This window comes from Barbus barbus (genome assembly GCF_936440315.1).
Source record: "Barbus barbus genome assembly, chromosome: 7".
In the NCBI taxonomy this organism is placed as follows: Eukaryota; Metazoa; Chordata; class Actinopteri; order Cypriniformes; family Cyprinidae; genus Barbus; species Barbus barbus.
The window spans coordinates 27,739,469-27,758,238 of NC_136735.1; the positions used below are offsets into that span (position 1 = coordinate 27,739,469).

General features: G+C 36.7%; 1 protein-coding gene across 1 annotated transcript; it reads right to left on the reverse strand.

The window, feature by feature from the left end:
• Positions 1–13,556: 13,556 nt before the first annotated feature.
• LOC306873210 (hairy and enhancer of split-related protein helt-like) lies at positions 13,557–15,261 on the reverse strand (the record flags this gene model as incomplete). The annotated part of the gene is made up of 4 exons (XM_079422322.1): positions 13,557–14,005; positions 14,191–14,287; positions 14,393–14,497; positions 15,097–15,261. 4 exons carry the CDS (start codon positions 15,259–15,261, stop codon positions 13,557–13,559), a joined length of 816 nt encoding a protein of 271 aa, XP_079278448.1.
• Between the last annotated feature and the right edge of the window lie 3,509 nt (positions 15,262–18,770).

Sequence of the window (18,770 nt, forward strand, 5' to 3'; positions counted from 1 at the left end):
CTTCTAGTATATTTTTTATTTTATTATTTTACTATTTATTGCTATTTTATTTTACATTATGACTATTTACTACTAGTTTATTTTATTATTATTATTATTTATATAGTTCTTCAGTTCAAATGGAACATCATGTCCAAGTGTTCATCTCACTTATAGGGGTAGCTAACATAGAATCAGAAAAAATAAATAAATAAATACAAATTTTAGCAAAGGAACCACTTTTGATTTTAGAGTTCAAATTTCTTTGAGACCTTGTGACCATACTCTGTGAATATTTAACTCATTCCATTTTTTAGAGTGTCTGTGAAACGATAGTGTTTTTATTTGGCTTTACGCCGATGTCACGTCCTGCTGTGTTAGTTTTGTGGCCGAGCTGTCGGACATGGGAGTCCTGCTGAGATGTCTGTGGCTGGGTCACAAGGTCTCTTCCCTTGGCATCCAAGAGGTCCACTAATAGACTCCACCGCTGAATATGATGAATTCTCAGTATGTAGCTCTATATTTGTTCTGCTGTGACGAGCAGTTTGGCAAATGGAGACTCGCTCTTTGTTTTGTAGCATTTTTTCAGGAGCTTTTCTCACAGAGCTTTTAGTAAACACTTATTTTACCATACAGTCATGGCCTATTGCTATTCCTGGCTCATTCAGGTCAGCTTAACTGTTGAAAAGAGCAGTCAGTCTTGAGAAAATCCTGAAGGCACGTTCACGTTGTCATCTTCACAATGCACAAACACAAACACAATGCCTCTTGCAGTCAGTGTCACTGCTGTTTGTCTCTTTGAACTGCTATCAACATTATTTGAAGAATCTGTGTCTTTTAAATCTCACCATCTTTCTCTGTCCCTCCTTTATATTTCTTCCTTTACACAGTGCGACTAACTCTGCTCTAGCCCGTGACCTCTCAAGCCAGTAGTCCGCCTACCTCGTTCGGACTGTTGCCCTAAGATGGCCCAGACCGCTGCCCTAAAGCCTAGGGAGTGGTTGTCCTCTCTTGAGTACAAAAGAGACACAGCTATCCGCTCAGCTGAGTCCAGCCCCCATCAACCCATCCAAGTGCACAGGGAACACATTAGCCTAGGCTGGGCTTTGTGCGTCCGGCTTTTCTCATGTGCTTCTTCATAGTTTGGCTAACACTTCAAGACCATCAGGTGTCTGCCTGGTTTGACCACTCCAGTTGCTCTCAAAGCGGTCTGCGCAGCAAAGCCGTTTCGATGTCAGGTCTTGTAGCCCTCCTTGTTCGCCACTCAAGCGAGAACGGCACAAAGCGGATCGCTTGTTCTTAGGGTTTTTCAGGGCTTCTCTTGTATAATATGAGGTAATAATAAAATATCTAAAAACCAAAGTTTTGACCTCAAAGATTTTTTCTTTTTGCTGCTTCTTGCTCCCTCAGGAAAGGAGTTCCCAGTCTCTTCCAGGCAGCTGCCCAGCCTGCCTTGAACCGTGATTCAGGCGAGGAGAAGGGCTCAGAGGAGGATCGGAGTGACCATGAGGTATTACTTCATAACAATTGTAAATTCAGATGTCAGCAATGCTGATTTCAACCTAAACCATTAAAAAGTTTGGAATTGGTAAAATTTCTTATTGTTTTTCAAAGAAGTCCATTATGCTCACTAAGGCTGCATTTATTTGATTAAAATGCAATTTTATTATAACAGTAATATTGTGAAATATTATTGCAATGTAGAATAACACATTTTCTATTTTAGTATATTTCACAATGCAATTTATTCGCATGATGGCAAATAATAATAATAACAATTATAATGATTAAATTTTCGTGAACATTTCTGTCTTATGTTGTTTAAGAGTACACTACATAAATTACATTGCACTCTACAGTACATTTCAAACAAAATCCTCTTCCAGGGCTGTGTTCCCAAAAGCATCAAAAAAGAAAAAAAGCCTAAGTTGATCGTAGAACCATTGTCACCACTGGAGCTACGATCCACTTTTGCTTTACGATGCTTTTGGGAAACGCAGCCTAGATCAGTGCCAATAAAGAACATTTATTGTGTTTCAGCTGTTTAGTCAGGTGAAGAATTTGGTGGCAAAGCGTTACAGAGATGTGCTAAGAGAGTTTGAAGAACTGGATGAGAAAAACACCAGACGTCTCACTCAGGAGAACATGTACCAGTTACTTAAAAGGTGATGTGCCACTTACACACACACACACACAAAATCTTTTACATTGGTTTTCTTTCATATGCCAAAAATTTAATTATCTGGTCACATTACAAACCTGTAGAGCATAATAGTAATACTAACAGCCTACGTGATGCGTGAATACCAAATGAACAATTGATTTGTTTTCAGGCATAATGTTAATAATAATAATTAGTCCTATTATTACTTCAGTTTATAGTCAGTGCTTCAGAAGATTATCTGCAGGATATTTATATAGTTGTCTCACAGACACTATTGAAGAATATGCTGGAATGTGGAATGCGTTGACAGGAATGCATTTAGCATGTCTTTAACACCATGCCAAATCACTGAGTCTTTCTCCGTGGTATTCAGTCCTGGGTGTCTCCCAGACTCAGTGGTCGTGACACAAGCATCCCTTGTGTGTCTCACAAGACCAATGCGGTCCACCCGAGTCTCCCAACCCTGGGTCTTACAGAGATCGTGCACTCTTTTGTCTCCTAAGACAATGGCAACGGAAAGCAGGCCTTTTCTCTTGACAAATGATGCCTTAATTGTGCAAGTTAACAACCTACTCTTTTTTATTTTATTTTATTTTTTATGAATAACAATGTGTTTGGGGTACGGAGCCTGAGAGAGCTGTTGGCACGGTGAAGATCTGAAGCTGTTGGTTTTCTATGGTCTACTGCATGCTTGTTTAGATGTTCCCATGCCTGCTTCACTTTTAGATACGCTGCTGTACTATCCTATGTATATCTGTTGCTCAGTTAGTGGTGCTTGGTACCATTACTTTTATTATTGCCCTAATTATTATACTTGTGACTACAAAATAACAAAATTCCAGAGACTTGTATTGAAGGAGGGACCCCAGTCATATCTAGAGATCAGAATTCCATAGTGGTATGGCTTTTTTAGATTCCATAGACTCTTTAGAGGGCCAGTGAATAACACCCCAAAAACCACTTTGCAACAACCCAGAAAATCCTAGCAACCATAGAGCAACACATAGCCCTGGCAACCACCCAAAATACCCTATATTTTACATGGCCAGAAGACATATTTTCATCAGAAAATATAAAATCTATATATTTATTTTATTATTTAGTTATTTTTTATTTTTTTTACATGTAGGTTAATTATAATTTTCAAATATTATTTAAGATAAAATAATTTTTCCCAATATCATGAATGTTTGAATCATGAATTTTGAAGCCGTTATGCATTATAACATTAGATTTTTTTAAATTATTAAAAATTAATAAATAAATTCATAAATGATCAATTAAAAAGTAAATGTGACTTATTTATTTATTTACTAATGATTTTTTTCAATATTCATATTAAATATTCCTGGTATTTTTAATAAATGTGTTGTTCTTTGCACATGAACTAAAAAATCTTCAGGGGATACCTTTTTTCGTTTATTTCTTTTCTTCTTTTTTTTTTTTTTTTTGGCATGACAAGTAAATGACTTGGTGCTTATTGGTCATATCACACCAACTCTGATTTTAAAGTTCAATGCATTTTTAAACAAAATGTTATTGGTTAATAATAAAAGAGTATACCAAACTACTCCATAGATGTTTGGATTTCTCAGCTTATGCCCCACCAAAAAATATCAAAATGAATTGATATGAAATAAATTGCATGAAATTGCATGATGTTTATTGTGGAATAAATTTATTCTTACCATTGTCTGTATTAAGTGCATTTTGCATCTTTAAGTGATTCAGTTTCTTAGGCTCTTCTACCTGTCTTCTATTTTTATATCAACCTTCAACCATTGACTCTTTCCTTTAACAAATAATTTTTTTGTCTTTCTTGTCTGTGAACTAAACACGTTGTTGTGTTAGAGTTAAGAGAAACACCTGAGTTAAGAGTCCTGAACTGTTCACCCCATGTGAGAAACTCCTCCATTTTTATAAATTATTTATCTATTTATTTACTCTCGTCCTTCACCTCCCTGTGTTGTTTTTGCAGCTCTTCCTTTGACCCTTTTGGGATTTCTCTCCCACCCGTTTTTCATTCTTTTTCTACATCACCCTCTTTTATCTCTCTATTCATTTTTTGGCTGAAATATGGCGGCAGGCCTAAAAGGAGTCGTGGTCTGAATAGGGGGCATCGCGAGTGGATTTGCATAATCTGTGGCATGGCACTGGTGCACAGACACAGAGAGAGACGGTGCCAACCAGTCCAAGGTGAACTGAACTCTCCTCCCAGCTCAGAGATTAGTGACACTAACAGGCTTTACAGCAGCCGAGTTCACAGAGGGTTTGGCTGACATATCAGTGCCAACTTCTCTGGCTCCCACAGTGAACACTGTGTATGTGTGCGTGTGTGTCTGGTGAAAAACTGTTGCTTCTTTGATCGATTCTTAAGGCAGAGACAAACACATATGTGTATGTTCACACGCACTGTATCAGCGCACACATATACAACAAGGTCCAAACTGAACTGAAGAAACCTACTGAAGCACCAGAGAAATTTAGTCTTCTAGATTCAATGTTTAGCAATAACTTAAGAATTACGATTTTGTTTCAAAAGTGGTTTAAAAATTTCTACCAAATATAAAGATCTACCACCTGTAAGTCAGACTTGAATAATGCAAACTGTTTGGGAGAGCAAGGTTAATTGGGTCTTTTCTGTTTTTTGCTCATTAAGGTGCAGTCAGATTAGCTAAATTTCACATTACAAAAAAAAAGGTCCATTGTCTATTGTCAGTAGCATAGAGATGCATGAAGCACAGCTCACACAGAAGTCAATTACAAACCAAGCAGCTTTTTGTTGGTCAATGGAGAGAATTTGCGTGACTAACTTGAACCAATTGCGAAATAAGCACACAATTTCAGATTGCATGGATTCCTGTAGAAATGACCAAACCAAATATTTACCAAACAATGGTAATTGTGACCACAGCTTTACTCTGACAAGCCTAAAACAATTAAATATAACATAATTTATTAAGTACAACTACAAAAATGACTGAAAAACGTAATATTATATTAAATATATACTAATATTAATCAATACATCAAACATCCTTAAACATAAGACACATCTTCAGATTATGAAGGGCAGGCTTTTAATAACAACACCTGTCAAACAAAATGACATATACATATTTGAATCAACTTTAAGCCCCAAAGAGAGCTTTGTCATTTTGCCAGGAATAAATTACATTTTAAAATATATTAAAATAGAAACGTTATTTAAAATAGTAAAATTTCACAATTTTCTTTTTATATAAAATAATTCTAAAATAATTTCTGTATTTTCTATCAAATAAATGCAGTCTTGTTAATCATAAGAGACCTTCTTTCAAACTTCTATCAAAAATATCTGAGTGACCCCAAATTATATAGTGTAGTTAGTATATATAGAACTATAATTAAAACATAACACAACCTAATAAATATAACATTTTAACACAGCACAGCTTTATTGTAAATATAATTATGTACCTAAAATCTAAATTTATATAACCTTTTTATTTAAATATCCATGTTTAACAAAACAAAATCAGGGTTGTATGATACAGCTGGTGTTTGTTTGCTTATAGTGTGTTTTCTCACAGTACTGTCCTTTCTTTAGGCGTGACACTGTGTTTGTGAATTTGTGTAAGAGAAACTGTTGCTTCTGTGCTGTTGGTTGCCAAGTTTTAGCTTAAATGCAGTTTGAATAAATAAGGTGGGGGGTCTGTGGGGTGTGGAGGGCTTTAAAGGGTACAGTGTTTGCATTCTTCTAAGAATTCGAGGTGTATTCTTTACATTCATGAGTCCCACTTTTCTCTCCCTTTCCCTCTTCCTATCATTTATCCCTCTGTTCTTGTTTTTCATTCTTCCTCTCGCACTGCTCAGGTTAGAGCTCCATCCTGAGGTAACTCGTGGAGAGGTCCGGAGGTTGTGGTCCTCTTTGTTCACTCAGCAGGATGGATCTGTGGACTTTCAACAGTTTATACGTCATTTTGGCCCGTCTCCCAAATCCTGCTGTTACCCCAATGCCAAGCACAATCCCCCCAAACGTGGAGACAATGACTTCATGCGCCTCTCCAAAACACTCAACTGCGTCTCAGATATACTTGTGGATGCTCTACGCGCCAAGGTGGGGGTGTGGAAATACCTCGGGATGGTGTAAAGTTCTTTGAGCTGAGATATGATTATTTAGACAATTATATGAACCTGTTTCTCTCTCACAAACAGGTGAAGTTGTCTGTTTCTGAGCTCTGGACTGAGTTCTCTGAAATGGATTTTTCTGGGACAGGTTTTGTTAGCAGGGATGAATTTAAAGAGATTCTCATGAGTCTCTGTGTTCATCTCAGCCAGTATGAGTGTGATCTGTTGGCTAAGAAGTTTGACATCAACCACGATGGCAGGTAGATACACTTACATTATGGAGGACCAAAACAGATAAATAAATAAATTAAGATATTCATGCATAAATAAATATACAAATGGGTGTAAAAGGATAGGTTATATGATTATCTAACACTGTACTTGAAGCAATATTAAAGTATTTTAATGCATTATGTCTTGAAATGCACCTCATAGTGCATTTTGATATAATTAAAATTGCAACCATATTATACATTATAATGCATTTATAATAATTATTACCCCTTTAGAAAGTATAATGCATTAAAACACATGACAAGCAATTCATTTCAGATGTAACAAGGAATCTGCAAATATTCAAATGCATTTTAACTTTGGTTACAGTTATTTATGAAAAGATAGAATGCATTACGATGTACATTATGAATAGCTTTAAAATGTACTATACAAAAATTCAAGTGTTACCAAATAAACTAATTTGATGCTTCATTAAACAAATAAATAAAGTGAATAAACTGATCATTTGTGACCAGGTCTAAAACCAACAGTTTTATCCATTGCAAGTAAACTGGCATGAACAATTGTGAAAGAAAATTATATTTGTAAAAAATTAGTAAAGGGACCATATCTCACTATTAACTAGTTGCTTATTAGCATGCCTATTATTAACATATTGGTTGTTTATTTGTGCTTATAAAGCACATATTGTGCATGACAATATTCTACATTCCTAATCATACTCAATACATAAACTTAACAACTACCTTACTAAATATTAATAAGCAGCAAATTAGAAGTTAATGAGGCAAAATCCATGGTTTGTTAATAGCGAGAATTGGACCTTAAAATAAAGTGTGACCATATTATTATTAGTAATATTGATAGTTATTAATGTCTTATTAATGTCTTGAAGCACTGGAAACACAAGTATCAAGTTGTGTTTGTGATGAATGACTTCTTTTGAATTTGGATCAAGCCTATCAAACTTAAATACTGGAATACATATTATAGAGAATTCTAAGAACAGACCAAATTGAGCATTTCATGTCCTTTTTTCTTGTCATATCAGCGTATCCTACACAGAATTCCTCAAGCCTTTTCTGTCCCAGAGTCAAATATGGAAGCATGGATCCAATATGGCAGCTGCTCTGCAGACTCCCAGAGAAACTAAAGAAGTTCCCACTCCTGAAACATTAAGTCACAAGATCAGGAAAAAGGTTATGCATTGTTTATAGGTGATAATATGTGTGAATGAATGTGAAAATGTTTACATTGTGCTCTTGTGTTTTGGTGTTGTAGCTCCAGCGTAAGGCCAGGGCTCTTAGCAAGGCCTGTGCCCGGCTGGATGGCTCCAGCTCTGAGCTTCTGTCTGCAGCTGAGCTGGGTGCTGTGCTGCTGCTGTTCGGAGTGTGTCAGAGCCAGGAAGAGCTGAGGAGTGTGTTCTCTACCCTTCACACACACCCGTCTGGACTCCTGGACTACCGCCCGCTCCTAATAGACAAACACAGGGCATCCAGTCACAACCTGCAGACCAAGCACCAGCTCAGCCACAGGAGTCAATAGGTCAGAGGTTTAAAACAAATGATGGCTATATTGTCATGTTAGTTGAAGCTGTTGCCAAGAGAGATGCAAGATAATATTTCAACTAAACATATTAACCCTACTGGCTTCATCCATAAAAAAGACGCACAATCAATATTCAAGTTATTATCATGGCATTATTATCGTGTTGATTTATATTAGATTTGGTTAGAGTCAATGAAATATTTCATTGCTTTACAGTGTAGTGTGTTCATGTTTTCAAAGCAGTGCGTAATAAAATTGAGTCAAATAAAAAGTTTGTCAACTGATTTTATTGCAAATTGATTTACATTGTAATTACACTAAACTGAATTTGCTTTCAATCTCTTAGATATGAAATACTTTTGTGACATGCTATACTACTTCTAAAACATATTTTTAAACTTTGAACAACATTTTGCATATTATTTGTACTATATTAATTATTTTTTTCACAATGCAGGACTAAAATGAACTAGTAAATCCAAAAACGGATAAAAGAAAATGAACAAATTCGAAAGTATTTTTCCCCAGTTTTGCTAAAACTGTTTGTCTGGTGCTGATTTTGTATTATTTGCAAAAATTTGATGAAAGCAAGATTTTTTGTTGTTGTTGTTGTTTTTTTGAATATGAATACAAAAAATGTCCTTGTTTCTAAATAAACAGTGATAGATCACCACAATACAATATTTCATATTATTGAAGGAGATTTTTAAGATGCACAGTTTCATTTTAAAATCTTGTCAAGTAAAATCTGGACTGAGATATAGGTCTGAGAAGGCTCTCAGGCTGATGTCCTCTGCCTATGTCATTTGTAAAGGTGTCAATCATACTGAGTGAACACCACGCTGGTGTTTTATGCGCCACCCCACAGTGTAAGATGTGTTTAGTTTAGAAAAGACCCGCAGTTTTCTCAACAAAATCGCTTGTGTATTAATAAAACCTTCAGATAAGAAACTTTCTTGGCTGCTTTCTTTGGCATTTTAAGATATTTTACATGACAATAGAATAAAACCCTAAGCCATTTTAGCTCTGCTTCATTTGTTTTGATTCATACTGTGTGATGAAGCTAAAGAACTCTAATTTTACCAGCTTTTCTCCCTCCGCTTAACACAGTGTTCGCTCTGTGGATTTAAACTAATATTGGCTTGTTGGTCACTCAGTGCTCTTTCATCGCTTTCGTCTTTCATGGCATTATCGTTTTTCCCATCTGCATGCCCTCTTTGTCTTCTGTTCCTCTTCGCTCCTCTTTTCCGCACCAACGTTTTGAACACAGTTTGGCAAACAGCTTGTGTTATCCACCCAATCATCCGTTCATCCATCCATGTATCTGTCTGTTCATCCATCAATTACTTGCTCTGACAGTTGGATGACAGGCACCTGCGTTTTTCTTCCCAAAAGTGCTAATGTAGGTATTTGTGTTGTACATGCACCAACATGGGACATGGGAGGGTCTTGGTGAGTTTTGATGCATCCACTATCATCAAAACTGATTTTTTTTATTAATTCTTTAATTCAGCAAGGATGCATTAAATTGACCAAAAGTGACAGTAAAGACATTTATATTGATACAAATATTTATTTAAAGTAAATTCTGTTCAAAAAATCATAAAATGTACAGTTTCCACAAAAATATTAGACACCACAAGTTTTTTCAGCAAGAAATGTTTCATGAGCACCGAATCAGAATAGTGATCTCAGAAGGATCATGTGACACTGAAGCCTAGAGTAATGGCAGCTGAAAATTTGGCTTTGCTATCAAAGGAATACATTTCATTTTAAAATATATTAACATACTGTAGGAAGCACAGATTCGAAATGATAATATTTTACAATATTACTGTTTTTAGCATTATTTTGGGATTTATTAAATCCAGCCTTGGTGAGCATTAGAGACGTATTTCAAAAATAAATAAATAATAACTAATATTTTAAGATAATATATTAAAAATATATATATTATTAAATATAATATAATCAATATAATAATGCATCTGAGTGCGTGGTTGTTTCCTGAATTCCAGTCTCATGCCTGAATTCTGGCCCTCTGTTAGGAGCTTTGATTTCATGGGGCTGATTATTTTTCTTCAGGTCCACTCAAGGATGAAGCCCAAGGAACCCAAGATTGTCTTCCTTTCAGCTCCATCACAATGGAGCAACCCCCGCCAAAGTACCACAACCTCTCCCTCCTTCTCCAGAATCCCTCTCCCTCTCGCTCCCTTTCTCTTTCCTTGGTGCTTTTTTGGAAGCTGGTGCCATACAACTTACTTAAAGAAGGACTTAACGGCGATGGGATGAATTCAGGCTTTGAGAAGGTGGGGTCCCCTGCATAAGTCACCTGTCAGGACAGAATCACACCTGTTTTGTACCCATCGTGATATTCTAGGACAGTATATCCCTTTAGCTCTTTATCTTTATTTCTCTCTCAGGTGTCCTATTTGAGGAGGTCTGAGTGACATTGGTTTCTGGTAGTATTTGGGATATCAAAAGTGTGTGGGACGGGGGTGGAGAGGGGAGCGGCTCACTTCTTCTATGCCATTGTAGAGGCCAAAGAGAGTAAACCCTCTACAGTTAAAGAGGGAGGGACACAAGTGCCAACATCTCAGAAACAATCAGCGTCATGGCTGACTGGAGCCTGGTAAAATTATATGCAATGTGGGTAGAGTTCTTTTATTTTCCACTATGGTGGCCGTCTTTCCCCTAAACTAATCCTGGCCACAGTGAACAACTGTCTGTCTGATTTGCCAAGTCAAGTGTAGAAATGGCACATATTGTCCAGACTGATTCACATATCACATATATAACGGCACTGCGTAATACGGCTTTAGCATATATCGCTGTGCATTATTTACAGTCAATATTCTTGTGCTCTTACAATGCTTCACTATGATCTTGTAACAAAGCTGAACTATACTGAGCTAGATGATGTCACTCCCTTGAATATGATGTCAGAAAAAAACAAACAAACAAACAAAAAAATAGTAAAAAAAGGAAAATGTCGGTGAACACGCAGTGACAAATATTGTCTCAGAAAATGCCAAGGATTTTAGAAAAAAATACTACGTCACCATTCAAAATCGAACCAAATCTAATATACGTTTGGGGAAATTCATAATGTTTTCAACATTGATAGTAATTCAGCTTTGCCATTACAGACTTGAATAACATCTTAGAATACATAATACAATTATTTTAAATTATAAAATAATATTGAATTAAATTAAACACACACACTGTAAAAGTTAATTACTGTTGTGGTTTATATAACGCATTAAAATGTAATGGTAATGAATAGGGTAATTTAAAATGGTCAAAAAAAGTTCTTTTGAATTACTAACAGCTTTATATGTCAACAGTTTTTAAAGAAATTAAATAATGTTTCTTTTATTAGTAGTGAAATATTAAGGATTGGGAAATTTTGTTTTTGTTTTAATTGAAGTAGAATATTGTGAAAATTTGTAAAGGGAATGAATGACATCACAAGAATAAGTTTGTGAACCCTTATGGGTTTCTGCTTATTCATGAAATTAATCTAGCTCACAATTATAGAAGTGAAGTGAAGTGAAGTGACATTCAGCCAAGTATGGTGACCCATACTCGGAATTCGTGCTCTGCATTTAACCCATCCAACGTGCACACACACAGCAGTGAACACACACACACACACCGTGAACATACACCCGGAGCAGTGGGCAGCCATTTTATGCTGCAGCACCTGGGGAGCAGTTGGGGGTTCGGTGCCTTGCTCAAGGGCACCTCAGTCGTGGTATTGAGGGTGGAGAGAGCGCTGGACATTCACTCCCCCCACCTACAATTCCTGCCGGCCGGAGACTCGAACCCGCAACCTTTGGATTACAAGTCCAGCTCTCTAACCATTAGGCCACGACTTCCCCCTAGACTCTCCCCCCCCGACTTAACTAATAGCTCAAGCAGATTTACTTTTCATTCTTTAAGTTTCTCAGTTTTGCTGAAGACATTGAGTATAGGCATGGAATGTAACCGAAGCTCTGTTTCAACAGTCAATCAAGGAGATGTGATAAGCACACAAAAAAAAAAATCACGAGAAAGATGGGTTAGTGTGAACTATGCCTTAATATCAAAAGCTTGCATAAGACCTTAAAAAAGCATTACAGAGATGCACAACGCTGGGAAAGGCTAAGAAAGCATGGCTAAAGACCTGGGTGTTCACGAATCCACGGTAGGATACTCTGTCTACAAATTATTGCTACTCTCCCTAACAGCGGGCATCCTACAAAGCTGGGGAAAATATTTTGGGCCAAAAACTGCTTTGTTCAGAGAGAAAAATATAGAAGAGGCATCATGATTTAGTGCTTGTTTGTGTGTTATTAGTTTAGTCAGTTTGTATGTGACTATATAATGTTGACTTGGATTAAGAAAAGACTCATTTTATGAGTAAGCAATGTAGAAATGCAGATATTTTTAAACTGTTCACAAACTCATTACTGCGACTGTAGCCTATGAACACTGCCTCTGTTAAAATTGCCTTTGTTAAAACATCTTACATCCATCAGACTCCCTCCCTAGAATACTTAGTATTTAGCGGTTTGATTTATTTGCATCCTATTTAAATATAGGTGGAAGAGACACTGGGATAGGATGGGGGGCTGGATTTGTGTCCAAATGGATTCCCCTAAAAAGAGGCTTATTGTCAATCAAGGGGTCTCAGGCCAGCAGACCATTACGCCAAGGGTTAATCTTAAGAGACACTACAGTCTAGAGACAATACAGTCTAGAAAGACACATTTAGCCATGGTATCGTCATAAGAATTTGTGCATGTCACAACTGAAATTAAGAATTTGATTTTCTTGCAATATTGTTGTGCAATATATGAATGAGATTTGAATGATGAATGAATACATATTTATGCATTATATAAGGTTACATTCCCATAAAAAGATATATTTATTTTTAATTTAATTATTATTTTAAAATAGTATTGAATAAAAAAAATTGCCTACAATTTTCCTTTTATAATAAACTTATAATAACACAAAGCTACTTCAGAACCATATGTGGAGCCATAAATATTCCCTAAACCTTTTGCTATCCTATGCTCAGTTAAAAATACCAGAATAAATAAAAATTAGCTTGTTTTCTTACAATACCATGTTGCAATATTTGAAAAGAGCTGGACATATTTTAAATACATAATACAATTTGGCCTATTTAGAGAACTTGATTCATAAAAACCATCATAGTGTCTACTTTCTTGTTCATGCCCATTATTGTTTTGCTCAAATTATATAGTATATTTAAAAAGAGCCCATAGGTTTACAGTACTGTTTTTGTTATCTAAATATTAGGATTCAGGAGCTGATTTTTAAAAACAATAACTGAGAATTTGATCCCAAAGAGAACACACTACATCAACTCTATGAGAAAGAACTTCCAACATCATGCCAAACACAGAATCTTATTCAAACATCATTTATTTCATGATATATCTACTTATTAAAATAAAACATGGACACGTATATAAATTAAGGACATCTGCAGACGTATTTACAGAGCAGCGTGTTGTGCATTGTGTAAGCTGAAGGCATTGTGTGGGTGTGAGTGCCCAATGAAGTTCATGTAATGGTGATCGAGTCCTTGAACCGGTGACAAGTATCCGCTGTGCTGAGACATCGCTGGGTACGCGAGCGTGGGGCTCCGCGCCGAGCTGTGCCAGGGAAAGTGTCCGGGAGGGCTCTGCTGAAACACTGACTCGGTTGGACTTGGACTCTTGTACTCCAGCTGGCATAGAAGGTCCGCAGGGTCTGGAGAGATGGTACCTAACGAGCCAAACACGGGCTCGGTAACGACTTTGGACTGCAGGAAGGCGAGGATCCGTGCGTACTTGGTGTCTTTGGTCTCCATTCGCTCCACGGTGGTCAGATAGTGAACGAGGTTCTTCATGCACTCGTGATAGCCGTAGTGAAAGTAATTGGCAAACTCTGTCAGCAGCTCTCCTGCGAAAACAAAGAACGTTGTTAGAAATCAACAGGGAAGAAAGGACTGGATTTGAAGTTTTAAAAACTCAATCATTTTACTTTCACGATGTGAGCGAGGGATCGTATTTAAATGCGTTAAAAGATGCATTTAAATCTGTTCATTTTAATGTATGTTAAGTGGTTTCTCGGTATTTCTTACGCACCCTTTTCTCTCCCGCGCGGGAAGTCTGCGGAGTGGAGCGCGCGCAGATACTGCACAGTCATTTCCAGGATTTCTGCTTTCTCGAGTTTCCCAGAATTCTATTTTAATACACAAAGTCTGTCAGTCATCATATATACACTAACAATTAATGCAGACATGGACACTTGGAGCGCTTAAACGCGTTGAATGTTTCAGCTGCGCACCTGTTTAGCCAGTGCCATAGGAACTGTCTTTCCCAGCTCGTTTAGACATCTGTTGATTCGGTCTCTTCTTCTTTTCTCAATGACCTTGTGAGAAACAGGAGTTTTCTGTGGGAAGAGAACATAATAATAGTAAGTTAAAGGAAGAAAAGTGCCATTAGTTGCAAAGTTGCATTGTGTGCTGGATAGGTTTTACTAAATGTAAAAAGCAATCAACGAATATGAAATTATAATGTAACTAGTTAAGTTAATCTATTGGTTCGATAAAATGCCACTACAGTAAATTACATTTGTCATATACATAAGTTATGAGTCATATGGAGAGCCGCGCTGCGCTCTGTTTCCCCGCGCGCAAAACATACATATATGACGGAAAGCGCTTTTACTTCGCAATAAACTGAATACATATAATTCATTGAATTAGCATAACACACTGGCTTGCATTAAATGAAAGACCAGGGAAATCAAGCAATATCTACAGGTCTATAGCCTTATGCAGTCTTCTGAAAATGCGCGCGAGCAATGCTTGTAATGCTTGTTTCGGTAGAAAATATCAATATTGTGGAATTCTCGAAAAAGCTGACATCACGCGAAACATGTTAATTAGTCATAATAGCGGTAGAAAAATCTATAAGAAACATTCAAGGAGTATTTAGACTGCATGCAGTTACTGGCATCATGTGTGCGCCACTAAAGTATCCACATACCTTGCGATCCTTCATCTTAGACGCCATCATTTGGTAAAAAACTTGAAACAAATGATAGAATTGCGAAACTATTGTAGCTAGACTATAGGTTCTCCTGATTCCAGACGCTTCGGACTGAGATGTGCTGACTGGAGGCAGCCGCTTATAAAGCGCTGGCGCATTCATGGCCCTAAATTATTCCATGGGATTAAAGGCGAGCTTTTGGTTAATGTGTGCACTTACGATCAGTTAAAGAAATAGCAAAACCTGAAGCTATGGGCTAGCGGGGGGCAGACCTACTTTGTTAATCCACGTGGCCTATTTTAAGAAACGTGATGGGTTGTAGAATATTATTTGCATAGTAACAGGCCTTGCTGGAGATGACTAGCTCGCGAGCGCAGCGCAGCGCGCGCAATGAAAACAAAGGCCCCGGAGAAAGGCGTCTCTTTCTGTTCCACGTCGCGTTTCTCACACGATCGCCTGTTTATGGGTCCCAGCAAGCCATCTTAACTTCCATCCAAAGCCCGTCTCAGGTTTAAAGCCTGTCTACTGTTATTATAGTAATTAAGTAAGCACATAATAGGCTGTTCCGCCGAGTTCAGGGGAGACCTTTTGGAGACGGAGTCCCCCCGTTTGTTCGCGGCGTTTCTCACACGACTTGGTGACACGTCCATCTTTCATGGGCTACGGCCGGGTTTTTGTTTACATTCTCTAGATTTGTTAGGGGCCTCGGCAGGTGTGGGGACCCGGCCTGGCACACGAGCGGCCCCTCCGACCATGTTACAGACTCCAGCCGTCTTTGGCACACGAGAGTTACCCACCGCTGGATTCCCTTCAGAGGGGCTCAATTTGTATCCTATTATCCTATAAGAAAATGTCTATTGAGTGGAATGAATAGTTTCATTGGCCTAAATTTTAATAATGCAGTGAAAGAAAAGAAAAGGAGAAATAAAGAAGAATGCAGCTGGTCCTGACGCGCATTATTCTCCGTCACCTGCGCCTGGAGACCTCTATTCATTTGCCTAATTTCGGTCAACTTAACAAACTTTGGGAGAAATTATTCTGGTATTGTTGTGAAGGGTGAAGCTTTCTGATCGAATTAACAGCATGTTTTGATCCGGTAAATGTCATTAGAAAGAAAGAAACAATCGCGTATAGAGGGGTCTGGGTAACGCGCCAAGTGGCGACGCCAAAGCGCAATTCATGCCACAGGGGACTTTTGTACCCCCACATTGCTCAAGTTTGTGCCCAACAAAGGGCATTATTTTATTCTTGAATACATTTCATACAACAATTGGCTGTTTTCATCAAACATATTTTCACAGCAAGGTTAACAACATATTTATTGTGTTCTCCCAGGCTCGGACTTCATGCGCCAAAACGCCTGGACCTTCTGCTTTTTTCTCACTGGGAACGTTTTAATCCTGAAGGTTGGCTATGCTTTAAAGTGCGAGATCGTGTTGCATCGTGGAGGGAAAAATCAAAGATGTGAGGATTTTTTCTTTTTTTTTTTCTTTTAAAGAATTCAAGCCCTTTGGATATCCAAAGCAACTGAGACTTTTTATACAACGCGCAAAAGAAAAGCACCAGTGAAACAGACTAAAGCATAAAATCCCATTACTTTTGTTGTTGAATTTACCACAAGATTTATGAAAACGCTCTTTGGAGCAGACACAACAAACCTTTTTAACTTGCTTTCGGATACTTAAGTTCTGTATTGTGACTATTTATGATCTTTTTTTTTTTTTGTAAACGTGTGTTGTGCATCGAAGAAGAGCAATACGTCAACTGAATTTTCTCCTATCACAATGTAATGTAATTATCCAACATTACACCAAACAAACCAATACAAAAAAGATTACTGTATTTTAACATCTTAAGAATGAGCTGATATTCCACATTCATGTTTCTTTGGAAGTAACATTTAAAAGATCAAAAATAATGCACAAAGCTGCACCAAAGCATCATTGTACGCAACAAGTTCATCTCATATTTAATGCTAATAATGATAAACGTTGTTATAGATGTAATATTGAGAGATACATTTATAGATTTGTGACAGAAATGAATCAACAAAAAATTCAATGGTGTTTGAATGGCACCCGGTGGCTCTTTTTGGTATAACGCCTAAACAAAATTGCATATGAACCTCAATTTTTTTTATATCAACTTCAAATTTGGAACACAACTTATGTGCACATATGGCTTTAATTTTATAGCAATTTTTAGATTTTTAACTATTTAAAAAAAATATTTATTTTATATAAAATACAATAAAAATAATATAATACATTTGTTTTACAGTAAATATAAACTTCTATAACTTTTCACCTCTGTAATAATCTGCTAATTTTCTATTTTAAAAAGAGACCAACCTTAGGTCTGTATTCAAAAGCGTTCATGAATTATAATAATTTAAGTGTGCATAGTGCACTTTTTCGTGAATTTTCAAAAATGGGGATGACAGTTAAAGGGTTAAATGTTTTTACACATTCCTGATATATTTTCAAACAAATATTACACTGCGTAAAATATATTTACATGCACACTTTTTATCGTTGTGTAGATAATTATCGATATTATAAAATATATTATAACATGTAAAATTTATTTTTTGTACTTTAAAATTACACTATAAAGAGTAAAAACTACGAAATAACCAAACTATTATATTTTCTTGGTTTGTGTTATTGTCAAGTGCGTACGTTAGCCTACCTTTTAAACATTTTTTAAAATAATGATATTTATGACTGTCATGTTAGGCTGCAAAATAAAACAATTTAAAAGCCCTCTGAATGACAAGATATTTTTTTTCTGAATTACAAGATTTATTTTATTTAATTTCCATACACAGGTAATTAATATAAGGCCTATAAAACATTTGGAATTATAATACTAATAAATGGAATAGTGAATGGACAAAAATATTAGTATAATATATAAAAAAGTAAGAATCTGGGTAAAGGTGTTTGTATCCGATAAAAGTCATAAAATCTACTAAATGTCATATCAATGTTTCATTGCTGTGCCATATAGCTGTTTAAAGCTGTCTAAACACGCTTCTGTATGGGGATCACAGTCTTAAAGAGGGGCTACCTGAAAGCTGAACTGTCTGTAAGGATCTATCCATGTGAAAGAGAATTAGAGGAGCATGCATGTTACCCTGATTACAGCAGTACAGTTCGCCTTATTTCCCAACCAACCTAATATCGACTAAATGAGCTTTGTAGATGAAAGCTTTACTTCTCGCTCATTTTATGAATTTGATCTTTCCAGGCAATGCTCACTCACTTCATTTGTCATTTTTTGGAGAGTCAACATGATTCTGACTTTAGATCACTGTGCCAACTCTGACTTTCACCGACGTGTAGCTTCACTGTTTTCTTGTGTACCGGTCATTCTCAATCAATAGCAGTTTTTCTGTGTGTAGTTCTCTATGTTACATTTTACATCAATAGCACATGCAAAACCGGCAATCAGAGTTGTTATTGGTGCTATCGAATACCTTGACCCTTAAGAACTTGCCTGTTTGAGCTAGACGAGGCTTTCTGCTGGATGTTTTGGTTCACTGGATTAGAAATATTGCTGCAGTTGGTGAATATAACAGTGCTGGATCTGATCTAAATAGGAGACGATAGGAAAACAAGTGACACTCACATTTCTGGGCTTGCATTGAAAAAATATCCCATTGTAAT